At 43.2% G+C, this 18,042-nt stretch overlaps 1 protein-coding gene across 2 annotated transcripts in view; it reads left to right on the forward strand.

Moving 5' to 3' along the window:
• Positions 1–17,630, forward strand: part of rgs7a (regulator of G protein signaling 7a) — a 34,606-nt gene extending 16,976 nt beyond the window's left edge. Inside the window, exons 3-18 of one of the 2 annotated variants that reach the window (XM_029834765.1) lie at positions 2,507–2,603; positions 3,983–4,033; positions 10,113–10,219; positions 10,786–10,837; positions 11,384–11,448; positions 11,755–11,831; positions 11,945–12,026; positions 14,482–14,556; positions 14,642–14,740; positions 14,868–14,929; positions 15,255–15,365; positions 15,467–15,592; positions 15,904–16,090; positions 16,251–16,340; positions 16,555–16,591; positions 16,822–17,630. In XM_029834765.1, coding sequence (XP_029690625.1) covers positions 2,507–2,603; positions 3,983–4,033; positions 10,113–10,219; positions 10,786–10,837; positions 11,384–11,448; positions 11,755–11,831; positions 11,945–12,026; positions 14,482–14,556; positions 14,642–14,740; positions 14,868–14,929; positions 15,255–15,365; positions 15,467–15,592; positions 15,904–16,090; positions 16,251–16,340; positions 16,555–16,575 — 1,302 coding nt within the window. In that variant the 3' untranslated portion in view covers positions 16,576–16,591; positions 16,822–17,630. Of the gene's footprint in view, positions 1–2,506; positions 2,604–3,982; positions 4,034–9,662; positions 9,739–10,112; positions 10,220–10,785; positions 10,838–11,383; positions 11,449–11,754; positions 11,832–11,944; positions 12,027–14,481; positions 14,557–14,641; positions 14,741–14,867; positions 14,930–15,254; positions 15,366–15,466; positions 15,593–15,903; positions 16,091–16,250; positions 16,341–16,554; positions 16,592–16,821 lie in introns of those variants that run through there. The other variant, XM_029834766.1, reaches the window with a different exon arrangement.
• The last annotated feature ends 412 nt before the right edge of the window (positions 17,631–18,042 follow it).

Here is an 18,042-nt window from a genome sequence, read left to right on the forward strand (position 1 = left end):
TTAAGGTCTTCACAGATCTGAGGTTAGTCAATGAGCTCTTTACAACACGTCAACACAGATTGCTTCTTCAAAAATGCATCTTGATGTCCACTTGTTCACAAGCACCTTTTAAGGGCTTTTAAAACGTATTACTCTTCATACTTGGTCCAGGGTGACAAATATATATATGGATACTTTCTGCTTTGACCCAGTCTGAGTACTGAGTATAAAGTCAAAACTCCCTCATAACATGTTTCCTGCCCCTCATTAACAAATAAATGCCAATCAGATCCATCAATTGGGCCAAGGACGTTTTCTGACCACTTTCTATTATTTGATCACATCTGAAGCGTTCATTCATCACCTGTTGGAAAAAGTATTCAGGTCTTAATAATTAGATGAGGGTTAATGTTTCATTTTCTGTGGTCTGTCAGCAGAGTCATAGTTACTGATGGACAGAACGGACACTGTGACCCAGTCTTCCCTGTTAACCATCAAAAGTCAAATGTAATTAAAAACTCTCTGATGAGGTAGAGTGAGACAGAAAGATGGATCTTATAGTTCCATTGTGCCAAATGTTGTACCTGTGGGATTGAGATGCGCCAACATTGATACAACACATATTTTAACACAGAGAGTTTAATATTACAACTGTTGACTCATTTGCTGTACTATTGTGCAAAAACCCTATATAACATTTGTTTCATTTAAAATATCATGTGTGGGGTGAGGGGGGGATGGGAGTGTCTGAAGAATCATTGTTGCCTCTAATGCCCCAAGCTGAAAACTGTCAGAGGCATCATGCAGTGGCTAAAGGGCAAAAGTGCCCTGAGTGGTTGGTCATGTGATCAGACTCAGCGTGTGAATTTTTTACTTGTTTCCTGTGTGCTGAGTCCTCGTCTACATTATTCAATGAGTCACTTCACACAGCCAAAATACTCACACTAATCTATAAGAGCTGCAAAGATGCAGCCTGTGGGTGGAGTGGTGGGGGGGCAGAGAGAGAGAGAGAGAGAGAGAGAGAGAGACTTTAACTGCTCTCTTCAACACAACATGAAGCCACAGAGCATCCCTACTTCAAGAGCTTTAGATCCTGAATATTCACGCTGGTGGCATTTTATCCCACGTGGGTGGTTCTGTGCTCTACAGAGTCGGGAGAGTGTGTGAAGTATTGATCAGCGTTGCTGCTGTCCTCGTTCGCCCTGGCCCACACTGCTGGATAATTCTGTACTGTGGGCACACTGAATTAACTGGGGGGAGCTGAAAAAAAATTACGATCAGACTAAAGACCCACACACATAAATGGGCCATGTTTAGTCTTTGCATCATGTGGTCAGGAATTTTACCCCCATTTTCCTCAAGGGTAAAATATAGGAATCCACTGTTGTGATGCAGCTCTGGAAATGCTGGGTGCTTCGCCAACTTATGCGCCTGCTTTAGGGCCTCTCTCGACTCAAATGTTTAAACAAATGAAGCCAGCAAAGACTAAAGCGTCACTTCTCCCATTCCTCCTTCCTCCAGCTGAACAGCAGCAATAATGAGAACTTCTGCTGCTGGCCCGAGGCTGAAGCTGCTCCAGAGTCACGTGTGTCTTCCAGGTCTGCAGATGGGACCCCCCCCCACCCCCCAAACCCACACAGGATTTCTTCTGACAAATTCTGCATTCTTCCTCATTCAAACTTCCTCTTCACATGTTCATTAAGCTCAAAAAATTTTGTTTACTTAAGAGCAGCATAGTCAAAGGACTCGTTATTTGCACCTTAAGACTCTTGATTTTGTCATTAGGCTGCTGTAAAAGGGCAGCTGCACCACTCATCTGTCTGAATCAAGAAACCTTCAGTTAAAGTGTTGCAGCCACTGAATCAGTAGAATTACACAATGTTAATGCAAATTCCCAAGGATTCGTTCAGGCAGAAACCGACTGGCTTTGGTTCAGCCCAAAAAGGTTGAACTAACGACTTGTTTTTAGTGTGATGAGCTGTCAAGAGGGGGAAAACCCACCTTTTGTAGGCTGTTTGTTGTGAAGTGTTCCACACTAATAGAGCGGTTGGAGAAATCTGGTGCAACTGACATAACGGCTGTGCTCTGCTCGGCTCCCTTCCGTGTGTTCTTGGAAACATGGTTGCCATGTGTTGCACTGCCGGACCCCTGAGACAGCTCCCATTTTTGTCTCAGTCACGTGTGTATGTGTGAGTGTGTGTCTTTTGTCCGCAAGAGTTCCTGTAGTTGCTAAAAGGTCCTTTTTTCCCCCCTCTCTTTGCAGTCACAGAGACAATGTAATGATTGTGACATGATAATTCACTGTTTGCAGGTTTTGAAGTTTGAATCTGGCAGCACTGTTGATTCGTGGCTGACGGCCTCAGAGACGAGGTTGAACCTCACAGGAACCCGTCCGTCTCTGTTTACCTCATTCCATCTGTTCCCCAACGACCCTGGCTGACTTAATCTGGTTCATGAAAAAAGTACTCACGGTGTCTTCCTCCTCATCCTCATCCTCCTCTTTCTCTTCCTCTCCTGTCTTGCACAGATGGAGGAAGTAATAGCACGAATGCAGGATGAGAAAAATGGCATCCCAATCCGAACAGTCAAAAGTTTTCTAACCAAGATTCCCAGCGTGTTTTCAGGTAAGCTGCTACTGTCAGAGTTTTTTGCCCTCATCTGTTTATCCTAAAAAAAAAAAAGACAATACAGTCAAACAAAGATTTGGGATTTATCAGCTGTTCCAGTTTAAATTTTCCAGTTTTAAATTTTTTTGATGATGATAAATGTGATAAATATGTTATGAATGCTAATGCTCGAATTGGATTAAAAGAAAGGGTCAATGGGAGTAAAAATGAGATTTATTGAAATTTAAGCAGGTTGTAATTATGGTATGAAAAATATTTTGTTTTACTTTCTCTGACCTTTTAAAAACATACTCATCAGTTGCTTCATCATTGAGGGGATATCTGTTGTTCACCTGGATGTCTGTAATCAGACTGAGCCTGATCACAGCTGTAGCTTTAAATATCACTAATGTGATATTAACTAATGTCATCACTAATGACGTTAATCCAGGGAAAATCTCATCTGGGACTCACAAGTGAAATGGAAGAAAAACACACAGACAGAGAAACAGAAAGAGAGACAGACGGACAGACCGACAGAGAGACAGGCAGGCAGGCTGGAAAGCAGGCAGGCAGGCAGGCAGGCAGGCAGGCAGGCAGGCAGGCAGGCAGACAGACAGACAGGCTGGCAGAGGCAGGCAGGCAGGCAGGCTAACACCAGGAGTTACTGAATAAATTCCCTCACATCTCTATTTCACACTATTTTATGCCTCTGGCTATGAATGCTCCTCCACCTGTCAGCAGCAATGACAGCAGCCGCAGCTCCCAAAAATATATTTTGCCAAGGTGCCAGAATCATGTTGTGGTGTGAAAAAGTCCCCCGGGGGTTGATGAGAGAATGATTCAGATGCACTCAGAGATGAACAACAGAGATGGGACAACAAGAGCCACAGAGTGCTCATGGAAAGTTGCTGTCCAGATAATCTGTGAAGTTCTCCTGCATGTTGGATTGGCTTCCATCTCTGAAGCAGCAGCAGCACCAGTAGTAGTACTAGCAGCAGGAGCAACTGCAGAGCAGAAGTAGCAGCAGCAGCAGCAGCAGCAGCAGCAGCAGCAGCAGTAGCAGTAGTAGTAGTAGTAGTAGTAGTAGTAGTAGTAGTAGTAGTAGTAGTAGTAGTAGTAGTAGCAGCAGCAGCTTCCTGCCTTCTGCCTCTGTTTGTTTCGAGCACAGCCGGGGGTTTATTATGCACCTCTCTGCTCACCCAATGCAGCTCTGACACTGTCAAAAAAGAAAATTTGGTAATGGATGGTTGATTATCCGCCCACACGGTGAATAGGTGTGATGATGAAGGAAGGTGGTTGAAGTTACTGGGCCCTCATTCTCCTGTTCATTTGCATCTGCATGCAGAATGTTTCAACAACGTGTGAGTGATTAACACACGTTCCTGTTGTTTCAGGGTCTGATATTGTACAGTGGATGATCAAGAATCTGGACATCGAAGATCAAGGTAAAACAGTCCGTGGGAGGTTTTGGGGAAGGGGGGTGGGTGATGGAAAAAAAACACAACACAGGAACAGCATTTGTACATCTGCAGTGAGTCATTTGTGTTATTGTGTGCTGACTCTATTGTGTGTTTTGGATTTAAGTGCCTTTTTTCACGAGGGTTCATGAAGGAAGAAACCCAAATGTCTTAGCATTTCTCGTTTATTGAAATCTTTTTCTCTGCCCAAGCCAGAAATGTTGCATTTGTCTGAAACACAGCCTGGATGTGTTTTCTTGGATGCTGGATGGTGTTGGCTGTGCAGCCATTTTATTTTTATGATATTCCGCCTGTTCATAGCCTCAGATATGCCTGAATTTGTGGATTACACTCTTCTAGGTCTGAGTTTTGTGTGACAACGTTTGTGAGTACTAACAGTTTCATGAAAGATTCATTTGGTGACTTGATGACAAAATAAGCGGATTCAGTTTCTGATTTTCCTTCATGATAAAAATCATTTGCCGTTTCAGTTTGGCCCAAACATTCCTCCATGTTCCTCAGCCTTCATGTAAATTCCAGACAGCAACTTCTACAGATATGAAAGAACCTTTGTCCACAAATAGATTCAGCACCCAACAACAAATACCTGCTAGCAGGACGACATGAAACAAAGAGAAACATAATGTGTCGCAGCAGAACAGCAGCATTTAGTCTGTAAAGGCCAGTGAATCATGTCAGAGTTGAATCTCAGAAGCTTCTGTTAAATGAGACTGAATATAACATTTGCCATGGACTCATTATCAGCCAGTTTTCTAATCCTGTTTTCATTCAGCTGCCTTTGAGCTGAAACAAAACAGCATTCTCCAAAGTTTAGATGCAATTTTGGCAGAATGGGATTAATATGAATCAGATTTCTAAAGGAAGCCCATTTGTCAGCTGTGGGTACATTTAAACAGACTATAAATGAGGCTTGAACTGCTGATAATAAAGCAATTTCATTTACGACAATATAAATCTGGTTTTCACTAATAGTCATAATTCACTTTTGCTGCTGAGTGTCCAATGCTTATTTTATTATCAGGTCTATATGGAAGAATTAAAGGAGAAACAATCAGCATCACAAACATCCTTTTGATATGGGTGTGGTGGGATCCACTCGCAACACAGCAGTTCCTGACAGTTTTAATAAATACTTGCTAGTAACAGCACAGAAGGAATCATGAACCAAATAAACACAAGGCAAAAACTCTTGAACGGGGACAGAAGGTTGTCAGGTTTTCCAGGGCACCGACAGAGAAGAGAAGTCCAAGGCAGGCAGAATCAAAACCAGTAAATCCAACCAAACAAAATGTTGGAGAGTCAGGCATGAAGCGATAACAATCTGGCAAGGCATGAATGTACAGCAGTGGCTTAAATAGGCCTTAGAGGGAGCAACAGGTGAAAATGAGGAAGACTGATCAGATGGGTGTGGAGGAGGGGTGTGGCAGAGTGAGTGGAATTTTCCACCTCCGCACGAGAGCAGAAGAGCAGGCAGTGACAGGACCCCCCCCTTCCAGGGATGACCCGACATCCCAAAAGCAGATCCAGGATGAGAAAAGCAGAGCCACAGAAAGAAAGAAAAATCTAGAATTCCTCGAAGACACAGGAGGCCACTTCAGGGTCAGACAAAGCGAACACATCAGGCAGAGCATCCCCCTCAAAGCCATCGTCCATCTCTGGAGCAGAAGAGCCACCTGCCGGCGGTCTTCCCCAGGCCCGGACGGATAACCGAGTAGGCTGGTCTGGATGCAGGCGGTGAAAGTCCCTTATCAGTTGTGGGGACATGATGAACCAAGCTGGGACCCAAGAGCGTTCCTCTGGACCATATCCCTCCAAGTCTACCAGATACTGTATTCCTCTTCAACGACGAGCGGAGAACCCGCCTCCCAGCATACAGGGGACCTCCATTGATCATGTGAGGCAGCGGAGGGGGCGGCGTGGGGGGAACCAGTGGACTTACCTGAACAGGCTTGACCCTAGACACATGAAAGGTAGGTGAATGCACATGAATCTGGGGAGCTGGAGTCTTACCACTGCTGGGCTGATGACCTTCATGATGGGGAAAGGGACAATTTCCTAGATTCCACTCATAGTGGTAGATCCCTAGTGGAGAGCCAGACCTTCTGACCAACCTGGTAGACTGGAGCTCGGGTTCAGTGTTGATTGGCAGCCGTGGAATAACGGTAAGCAGCACAAAGGAGAGATGCTCGTGCTTGGTGCGAGGTACGATGACAGCGACAAGTAAAGGCATAGGCGGAAGGACAAGTGACCGCCTTTTGAAGGGCAGGGTTCACACGCTCTGTTTGCCCATTAGTCTGTGGGTGAAATCTGGAAGACAGACTGGTGGTGGCCCCCCAACAGCCTGCATAACTCCTTACAGAATGTTGATTTGAACTTGGGTCCCCGGTCTGACACCACATCCTTGGGGAGACTGCAGACGGACTACATGGAGCAGCACCAATTGTGCAGTCTTCCTGGCCGAGGAGAGCTTGCGGAATGGAACCAAATGGGTCACCTTAATGAAACGATCAACAATGGTTGCGCCTTGAAACTATTTTGATTGTATAAGATGATATATAAATAAAGATTGATTTGATTTGATTTTATTTGATTTGAATGGTCAAGATGACTGAAACCCTGTGGGATAGGTCAAGGCTGGAGTAGTACCGCAGGAGATTGGCGGGAGGTATTGCTCCGGTTGCAGACTGGGCAGGCCTTGATAAACTCCTGGGTGTCTTCCCTCAACGTGGCCCACAAGAAGCATTGGCAAATGGCCTAGTGGTAGCATAGGGTTCTGGGATGGCAGGTAAGTTTAGAGAAGTGAAACCACTATAACACCTCTGACTGTAAGGGGGGGCGGAATGAACAGACAGTTCAGAGGACAGGCACTAGGATCTGGTTGACCTTCAGTGGCTCTCTTCACCTTCTTAAATCTCCAAGGTAACCATGGTGATGCAGCACGATTTCGGAAGGATGGACATGGACCCAGTGTTTGTTTCCTCATTCTGAAACTGCCGGGACTAGACATCGGGTTTGGTATTGTGGGATCCTGGGCGGTTGGAGAGGGTGAAGTTAAAAAAAAAGACTAGCAGGACAAAAAAAGGACTAGCAGGAGAGGTAAAAAAGACTAGCAGGCTTGACGGGAGTTCAGTCTCTTGGCAGACCTGATGTATTCAGGAAGAATTTAAGCAGAGGCTTAAATAGGCCTTAAAGGGAGCAACAGGTGAAAATGATGAAGACTGATCAGATGGGTGTGGTGGAGGGGGGTGGCAGGGTAAGTGGAATATTCCACCTCAGCATGAGAGCAAGCAGTGACACCTTTACCCTTTTAATGGTTTCATTGGTACTTTGTACTGGTTACCATGGTCACATCACAGGAAGAAGCGTCTGGGTTTGGTTTCTGGCCAGAAACCTCCAAGAATGATGATGGTGTAGTTGTGAGTGGTGTGTGATGAGTGGATGATGGATGTGTGTGTGTGTGTGTGTTGTGAGATAAATGTAGATAAATTGAGGCTATTTAACCCTTTAAGCAGATGCTTTTGTAGCAGGTGTGTTTTCATCCAAGGTGAGATCCGTGTGTGTATCAGAAACATTTATCTGTAGGACAGATAACTACACCTTTAATGACATCAGAGAAAATGCAACCTTGTGTTTAGTTCACATGTGGAAAATTAAACATCACCATCAAATATCGAACACATCTGTCCATCTGTCAGTCAGTCTATCAGCCAGCCAGTCTGTCCGTCTATTCATCTGTCCAGAGGGAGCTTTTCTGATGTTCTGCTGGAGGACATCAGGATAAACCCCCCCTGAACTCTGACAGCAGTGACAGCGGAGATCACAGAGGTCATCATGGTGCTGAGGTGGATGGACTGATGAAGCTACCATCATCATTGTTGTGTGATGAGAGGAACACTCATATTCAAAGCCGAGCAACAGCTCTGCTGTATCTACGGGACAGAGAACAGAGGCTGTGGTAACCGTGGAGATGACTATTCCACTCTGTATGTAGCATCTAATTCAACTGTTCTTTACCACTTCAACTGTAAATGAGAGCACTGCTGAGAAATACAATCAATAATCCTTTAAGAATCTAATAAAACTTAAAATATGCTTTAAAGAACTTAAAAATTAAATTAATTTTTAAATTACTTTAAATTCACTTTAGGGTTTTGGGATTTTTAGTTTTTACTTCCTGGCTGCGGAAAAGACCAGGTGTTTTTGGTCCCTCCAGCTCCACCCACTGCCCAGGTGTCGGTTATGTGGGGGTATATGTCTGTATATATATTTGATGGTACAGCGGTTATATTTACTGTAGTCCTCAATCCTCCTGTTCTGCCTGCACAGACCCATCACTGATTTCTGCTCTCCTCCCTAAATTCTTCCTGTCAGTCTATTTTAGACTTTGTTGGACTAAAGCAGTCAGAATTCTCTGGTTGATTGGATCAACTGAAACTGTTTTATTCTATAATTTACTGACACCAGACATCAAAGTCCTATTTTTATCTAATGTTTCACACTTTTTTATCACATCTTTCAGACATTGTGTGAAATCCTCAGTCTCCTAACTGGTTTACCTCCTAGAGAGAACTTTGTGGTGCCCACAGTTTCCTATCCATCCTTTTCGTTACTTTTGGTTCCGTCTCAGGTCTTATTATAGTTTCTGTTTATGCGCTTGAATTTGGGGACAAATCTCACTCTCAACAAGTCTTTTCATTGTTTTTGCTGGTGATTGTTTAACAATTCTTCAGTTTCTTCCTGCTGCTGTTTAAGCTCCTTCAAATCCCATTGTGCCATCCCAAGGTGCCATATAAATAAAGATGATAATGATTATTACTATTGTTTATTTACATATAAAAGCTTAGAAGACAAATGTCTCAGTGTAAAGGACAAAATTGGAAGAGATTCAGACCATGTTGCTAACCTTTATTTGACCTTCCATCTCATTGGTCTTCTCATTTCTGCTTCTAAAGCGGCAATACAGACTTCAGAGATCAGATTTAGTTCTTTTTAAATGTGTGGGAGCCATCACTTCTTGCATTATTACTCCTCCTGAAGCCCTCTACTGTAGGAGTAAATAATATGAACTGACCATGGAGCTCTGATACCTTCACAGAGGGGAAACTGTTTGAAATTAAGAGTCTGAGAGCTCATAAAGATGTAGCTAGTGAGACATAACCCAGGGGATTAGGAGGGAAGAGTGTGTTGATATATAAACAGCCTTTAAATAACTTATGAATCATCACTTATTAATAAATGGAGCCCAGTCACTCTCTTACACACACACACACACACACAAAACACACACACACACCTGCGTCTCTCAAAGCTGTAACTGTCGCCTCAGTGGTGAACAATCAATGTGACCATTTCCAGTTGTATTAGTAGCACGTCCGTCAGCCTTTTTAGCTTCTATATCCGGTATTTTCCTTCAACACATTCCAACTGGAGTAAATAAAACAACATCTAAATGACTCCACCATGAACAGGAAAATCTGTCTACGTTAACAGAGTTTTCCTCCAAACATGAATAATACATGAGGAATCCAGGAGGAGCGCTGCAGGTGTGGGGGAGACTGGCACCTGAGGAGGGCACAGCTGATGATGATTACATGTTTTCATTATCTGATGGCCTTAAATCAGGGACAGTCACGTGCTGGGACAGATTTCTCTCCACACCAGTGCAACAGCAGGTGAATTAACTGATGGCTTCAGGCCTCTCAGCTGAAACTGACTAATCAAGAAGACATTCTGCTGGGACGGTGCTGGTGCTGAGACGGTCTGTCCTTCGGTCAGGACTGTCAGAATGTCTTAGCGTGGAGGTTTAGCGTGGTTTTCAGGCCAGGGTGTGGATGCGGTTCATGCATGGATAATCAGGGTCTTTTCTGCAATATTGTTCTTTTCCTGTTTGATCTCAGTTTTTAAATCTACAGTCGTCCCTGTATACACACCTGGAACTGGGCCAACTGTACTGACACATCCAAACACAACAGAACTCAGTAACAGCTTCAGGTGGCCTGAAAGCTCTTTATGAAATGACCTTCGGGTCTGTGTTCTTTCTGAACAGTGGAGGCTCTTCACCTTGGAACTCTTATGGCTGCACATGGTTACTTCTTCCCCATCTCAGACCACGTCCTTACTCTCAAAGACGACGGCACTTTCTACAGATTTCAGGTAATGTCACTTATTCCTGATTTTCGATCCTTCCATAACCGTGATTTGAAAACACTCAAAGCTGAGACTGCTGAAATATTTACGAGCTCCACCCCGCTAGGGGGCATTAATAGCCCCCCACACAACCTGCTATTTTAGGTGATAGAGAGAAAATAAAAAAATAATAATAAAGTTTTCAAACAAAAATGTGTTATTTATCCTTGATATTATTCAAAAACATTTTATGGGGACATAATTAAGTGATTTATACTTAATGTGTCTTATTACAGTCTTCATTAAAAAAACACATTTCCTTGGATAAAGTTGACAGTTTTACTTTAATGTGCTGTGCAGTATTAAAGAAAATAAATCAAAGTGTGGGGTTTACTCCTAACTGGTTTCTCTGGAAAATTATTCCATTCTTTATGAGATAACTGATGTCACCCATCAGTGCTTGAAGGAGCAGAAAATGGGACCCAAGTTTTTTATTTGTGGCAGATGCAACAACATGCCATGTCATGTGGGTTTGCTACATCAGCAGTTTCAGGTCCCCTCTGATTTGTGTGTAATGAACCCTTTCCCCTTAGACTCCATACTTTTGGCCATCCAATTGCTGGGAACCAGAAAACACAGACTACGGTAGGAGCTTGTTTCACTCCTGGTTTGCGAACAGCATATTTGTGTTCATGCAGCTGTTTTGTGCATCTGACAAAAGCATTTAACTGCTGCCACAAGGGTGAGCAGCAGAGTCCCACTAACACCAGAGTGCTGTTGTAAATAGCCACAGTCTCGCTGCTCTTTCATTAGCAGCCTGCATTGTCGCTCAGGGATGGTTCTAATGCTCAGTGTGCAGATAATCCTGTGGACATTCAGCAAAGTTACAGCATCTCCGATTCACATAAATGATGCTGGACTAATGGCACAATAAAGCCTCCACATAATGGTTAGTTAACGCAGGAAAAGATGATGATGAAAAGCGAAAACTCAAAATCTCCCAGAAGCACTTTGGTAAACAGATGCTCAGACACCGTGCACCATCAGTGACCTTTATGATTTGTGGGCCTGTATAAACATGCAGCTGAGAGAATTAAATGACTAAATGAAGGGCCATTTAAGGCTTTTAAAGCCACATCGAGGTCCTGTTGTGCCTCTGACACACAGATTGCTTCTCCCTCTCACTCCCAGCTGTTTACCTCTGCAAACGAACAATGCAAAACAAAGCCCGTCTGGAGCTGGCGGACTACGAGGCGGTGAGTGAATGTCAGCACACACAAGTGGTTTCAGGATGTCTTTCGGGTCTTTTTGTTTCGCCTGAAATCCACTCCTTCATGTAAGATCTTAATCACACATATCGTTCATATAAAAATGATAAAACTTGAATTCTGGGTTCATTTCCAATGTGCTAAATAGATTTTAACAGAGTGATATCAGTTTGAGGAGCAGTATAATTGTTAAACAGTAGATTTTGACTGGATTATGTTATCTCTACCTTATCTGCCAGCTCTTTTTGAACATAGAGGCCCTTTCCCCCTATTTTTGCACTTGTTTACTTGCAGGAAAGCTTAGCAAGGCTACAGCGAGCTTTCGCCAGGAAATGGGAATTCATTTTTATGCAAGCAGAAGCACAAGCAAAGTAGGTTCCATCTAAACCTCGCACACTACCAGCCAGCATAAATCCAGTTCCACTCATACCTGGATGAGAATCAGCTCTGCTAAAACAGTTCTGTTCCTCTGTTTTTCTCTTAGAGTGGACAAGAAACGAGACAAAATTGAGCGGAAGATTCTGGACAGTCAAGAGAGAGCTTTCTGGGATGTGCACAGACCAGTGGTGGGTGAAGCTGCGTTCTTTAAAATTTTAACACTTGGGACATTCTAGTCACCTGATAACAACAGTGCGAAACAACCCAAATACAGGGCTCCGCCGACTATTAGCATTAGCATGGCCTCACCGTTTGTTTCACCCGGTGTCTTTATCTATTCAGCGTGTGAAATGTTTAGTTACTCCTCTGCCTCCTTTAGTGAAGGGAATAGGTGCAGAAAGTGTAGTTTATTTACGGTTATGGAGGCGAGACTTAGCGATCTTAAGACGCGGTTCCGCAGCTTGGTTAGCTAGAGTTGCGTCAGGTAGCCAGGGGAAGCTAGCTGCTGCGGAGCTGCCTAGCGTAGCTACAGCTAGCGGCCCCCCGGCAGCAGCCGGCTAGCCAGGGCGGCTGGGTGACGGTTCGCAGGAAGCGTAGCCCAAACCAAAGGCCCACGGTGCACCACCAACCGCTTCCTGTGGCTAACCGCTTTTCCCCACTCGGCGACACACCCGCTGAGAAACCGACCCTGGTAATTGGCGACTCTGTTTTGCGCTACGTGAAGCCGACTCCAGCGACCCTATCCTATCCTAACCCTATCCTCTCCTACTTATTCTATCCTCAACCTGTCCTCCCCCTTCTCCTCTCTCTCTACCCAGCCGGCCATCAGCAGGAGGGTCCCCCTACATGAGCCTGGTCCTGCTCAAGGTTTCTTCCTGTTAAAGGGTTTTTTTTCCTTGCCACTGTTGCTTGTTGGGGGTTAGGCCCTGGGATTCTGGAAAGCGCCTTGAAACAATTCTGATTGTAAAAGACGCTATACAAATAAAGATTGATTAATTGATAAAGATTGATTTATTCAGATTAAACTAATAAAAATTCTTTAATTTTTTTGCAAATGTAGCTAACTGAAGCCAGTGGATCTCATGAGCCTGCGGCGGTTTGGGAGTGCCATAAGTTGATTCCTTTGTTCCTGACTTGCTCCTCTGACTCTGGCCGGCTTCTCTTGGTGCTCACAGATAGTTGATATATCTCATTTGCAGCTTCGTCAAAATCTGTAGACAACAACAAAGATCACTCTCATTGAACTCACACGTTAATATGCACAAAGGCAAACCACAGGACTTGTTATCTAAATAAGATCTCAGCATCAACTGGACTTGTTAGGGTTTTCCTTGAAGGCGTTTCGCTTTCTCTCCAGAAGGCTTCTTCAGTTTTAAACTCGCTGAGGGCAAAGCTTGAAAATATAGCCCTTGTGGACCATTAACAGCTAATGATCTGGGTGGTCATCTGGGAGTGGTTGGCAGGGTCTTTGTTAGAGTCGTGCACTTAGTTTTGGTTTGGGTGCTTCCTCTTTGTCTGCCGGGTCACATGGTGGTGAGACACCAGATCTCATGAAACGGTGTGATCCTTGGATTGTTGGTGGAAAGAGTGGAGGACTGGATTATATGTGGATGCCTCTGTTTAAAGATGGATTTTCCAATTTAACATGGATGGCTTCTGTGGCACCCCCTCAAACCAACAATCTTCTCTGGCCCTGTACCCATACTAAGTTTAGAACTGAAGAACCCTAACAAGTCCAGTTGATGCAGAGATCTTATATGGATAACTATGACCTGGATGATTGAGAATCCTCACAGATATGAGACTTGTTATTTGTTGTTTACCTGTTTTTGCACACAGAAGCTTGAATAAACAATTAGGTCATTTCAAAATGAGCTAACTAAAATGACAATTTTAAATGTCAGTGTAAAACAGGCCAGTTGAAAATGCAACTAGTAAAAAGTGTTTATGATCAGTCATCGTTATAGTCCAGTCTCCCAACAGAGGGCAGTACTGTTGTGGTTGAACACCTACATTAATATTGACACGTTTTACAGGTACAGGATGCAATTTTGAATCTTTTGTATGAGATGTGGATTTTATTTGTTTTCTCTGAAGCAGGGCTGGTAAAGATGCTAAATCCCAGGATGTGTATTTCACATAAATGTCACATCAATAAGTGTCACAATGAATCAGCGTGACTGCTGCTCTGTTCCTGGTCAGCCACACTTGCTTTACATTGGCAATTAGTTTCCCCCAAAGGTTCTAGATTTGCCTCTTGGGTCCCTGAAAGTCCCTGCCTCAAGCTAAATTGGAAAACAAGTTCAATTTTTTGTGTCCTTGGTGCAAAGTAATCAATATTAATTCAGATTTCCATACTCAGGTTGTTTTGCTCTCCTGAAGCTCTCTAGCTGGATTGGACCACTTGTTTAATCAGCGAGAATTTGTACACCCACAACGGTTTCTTACCAACTAATTTATATTGCAAGTATCTGCAAATTCCTTGTTTAATTAAGCAGCAGCTGGCATGCCATCACATAGAACCTGAATGACTTCACATACATCTGGAGATGCATCTCCTGTAATGTGCTAGAATTCCAAAGGCCAAAATGGCCAAAACTGACAAATTCTACTGAAATCAACATTCTGGTTTTGTTCTCATAGCCTGGATGTGTGAACACCACAGAAGTCGACATCAAGAAATCCTCAAGAATGAAAAACCCTCATAAAACCAGAAAGGTACAGTGTGGACATTGTAGTGCACAAGCTTGTCAGCTCTTCTGCTCCTGCTGTTTGTGTTACACTAACATTTCTTCTGCCTCAGTCTGTCTATGGGTTGCAGAATGACATCCGTACGCACAGTCCAACGCATGTTCCTGCCCCAGAAGCCAAACTGCCCACAGAAGAAGAGCTGCAGGAGCAGGTCAGCTCTGCTCGTTCAAGAGCGTAAAGTCACCTGGTTTAACAGATGCAAAGCAACAGATGATGATGCCACAGATGTTCTTCTTTCTGTCATGGAGAAGGGTGATTGTTCTTCGCTGTGGTTTCAGATCACCTTCTGGCAGTTGCAATTAGACAGACATCGACTGAAAATGTCCAAAGTGGCGGAGAGGTGAGCAATGCTGCTTGTGTCTGTATTCACTTATGCCATTGATCTGTTTAGTGAGCCTTTAACAGCCCAACACCAGTAGAATCACGAGCTTGATGACCTTCAGGAGTATTTGGGCCCAGACAGATCTTTTACTAAGCATCAGTGCCAATGTAGATGATTCTCAATGAAAAGCCTTGCTGTCCTCTTCTGAAAGGAGATATAGCAAATACAGGAGCCCTGTCTCCTTCCTCTTTAAAGTATTGCTGCACAGTAACTCAAATATTTAGATTATTGTATGTATTTTGCACCCCTGAGGGGTCTTTACTTGTGTCTCTGCAAAAACAAGTTTGCTGGGGTACACGGAGCAGTACCTGGAATACGACCCTTTCCTTACACCTCCCGACCCATCCAACCCGTGGATCTCAGATGACACCACAGTCTGGGAGCTTGAAACAAGGTCTTTACATTTATGATATGGACGGACACATTCAGTGGCGATGATCTGAATATTCTGTGCATTGGCTGCCCATCAAAGTTGTGTTCCTGTGTGTTGAGTAGTAAGGAGCCGAGCCAACAGAGAGTCAAGAGGTGGGCATTTGGCATCGATGAGGTCTTAAAAGATCCAGTGGGGAGAGAGCAGTTCCTCAAGTTCTTGGAGTCTGAGTTCAGCTCAGAGAATCTCAGGTGTGATGAAGCCCATCTGTTTCCATAAAAAGCTAATTTAGGTTGTGCTCTAATGCAATTTTTGCAGAAGTTAGAATTTTAAATCCTGGCCCATGTTAAGTAAACATCTGCGTGAGGATGTAAGCCTTTTTAGGTTGTGCTTTATTTGAAGAGTCCTTATTTATTGTAATCAAACAAAGGTGCTGGCATCTTCACCTCAGATGGTTCTGAATGAGATTTATTTTTTAGATAAACAAATGATTAAGATTATTTTAGGATTAGCTGTACCATATAAGGGATATAAACGATTAGTTTATACGTTTGGCCCGTAGGTTCTGGCTCGCTGTCCAGGACTTAAAGAAACGGCCCATCAGAGAAGTTCCAGCAAGAGTTCAGGAAATCTGGCAGGAGTTTCTGGCCCCTGGAGCACCCAGTGCCATCAACGTGGACTCAAAGAGCTATGACAAAACCACCCAGAACGTTAAAGACCCTGGACGCTATGCTTTTGAGGATGCACAGGTGCCACTTACAGTAAAAATGCATGAAACTGCATCTGAGCATATTAATGTACATTTTATCCTCCACTGAGAGGAATGTTGCCTTTGATCTGCTCAGTGAATTCATCACATCACAGAATCTAGGAGCTCATCTTTATTTTTAATCACTTTTTTAACAACAGGAACACATTTACAAATTAATGAAGAGTGATTCCTACAGCCGCTTCATACGCTCCAGTGCCTACCAGGAGTTATTACAGGCCAAAAAGAAGGTAAAACTCTCTTCAGATATCAGCCGTGTCTGCAGCTAAATCACACTCATCTGTTCTGGAACCAGTGGTTGCACCTGGACTCACATCTGAAGACATGATGCCTATTTTTGTTATCAGGAAGAGATATTTTTGACCACACAAGAAAATCCTTTTAAATCCACTTAAATCCTCTGCAAAGTAAAATTGCTTAATGTGTTCTGTTCTGTCCCCACAGAAAAGTAAGAACTTATTCTGAGGGCTCTTGCTTCCAGGTAATGTCCATTAAAAAATCAATACATGATGTAAATGGTAATATGGTTGTTGTACTGTCAGCAATCCTGAAAATAACCTCTGAAAAAGTGTTTAAAGTTTTAATTTGCACATGCTGTGCAAACCTCATTACTCATGTCCAAGACTGCAAATGTTATTAAAGCAGAAATTAAATCAAATCTCTCATTAATTAAATCACTCCTTTTCTACTGCCCTACCTTTATGTCCTCAGCACAGTGGAAACCACGCATCCAAGAAGCTGACCATGATGTGCCATCACCCTAAAAATCAATCCCATTTCTCCCTCTCTTGGACATGGAGACGGAGGCCTTCTCATCTTTGTCATCATTGTACATCCATCAGCTATTGGCTTAGCCAGGCGACGAGCTGGGCCATCTGTTTGTCTCTTGTCCACCGGATGTTGCATGTCCACCGAGAGGTTGCTCCTTCACTTCTCTCCTTTTACAATACTTGCTATATTTCCACTATTCATGAATACAGAGGAGCCATAGCTGGACCTTTGAGGACGTTGACAGTCTAAATCCTGAAATTTGGTGCTCCTATTCTTACCGCTGGGAATAGAGCGCCTGCTCTCACTTCCAGCTCACACAAATGATGTCAGAGAGGGAAAATATACAGAAAATAGGTGTGACAACGCAAAACTACAAACATAAGCAGTGTCATCGCTGTACATGATCTGAGATCACACATACTTTGTCATGCTATGGAAAGTGATGTGCAGAATGTGTGTGTATATATATACACACACACACACACACATATATATACACACACACACATATATATTACTACAATGACTATTTTTTGTGCATTGATTTTGCTTTGCATTCTTTAATTCCACTTAAATTCCAATTAAACTAGCACATTATGGTTTTCATTGCACTTGTAAAGTCACATTGAAATGACAGAAATACTGTCTCCTGTCTTATGTAGAACATAATTCTTTTCTCCTGCATTTATTTTTATACCATATTTAAAGACACTTTTACTTGTATTATTAAAGTTCCCCCCTCTATCTGTAATTATGACTGACCCGAGTGTGGTTTCTTGTTGAACTTATCAGGCTCTTGATGCTTTTTCGATCACTCGTAGTGGAACAAAACTGGTGATCAAAAGTTGTACATTTGCTTTCAGCCACTGGGTGGAGACATATTGTCATTCTGCAGAGACGCATCTTCCGTCAAAATCAGCTCAGCAAATGAAGTAGCTGTACTGCAAACACGAAGTTCTGTCATGGAAACCTGTCAGGATTCTTTGAACAGCTGAAGGCTGTATTCATCAGACTGTGATGATGTTTCTGCCCCAATGTGGCTAAAGTAAAAACCAGTCTCCCATCAAGGGCTGAAAAATAGGCAGATTATTATTATTATTATTATTATTATTATTATTATCTTTTATCAAAGAATGGGAAATGGGGCATTTGGAGTTACTT

The sequence above is a fragment of the Takifugu rubripes genome, chromosome 4 (assembly GCF_901000725.2).
Source record: "Takifugu rubripes chromosome 4, fTakRub1.2, whole genome shotgun sequence".
In the NCBI taxonomy this organism is placed as follows: Eukaryota; Metazoa; Chordata; class Actinopteri; order Tetraodontiformes; family Tetraodontidae; genus Takifugu; species Takifugu rubripes.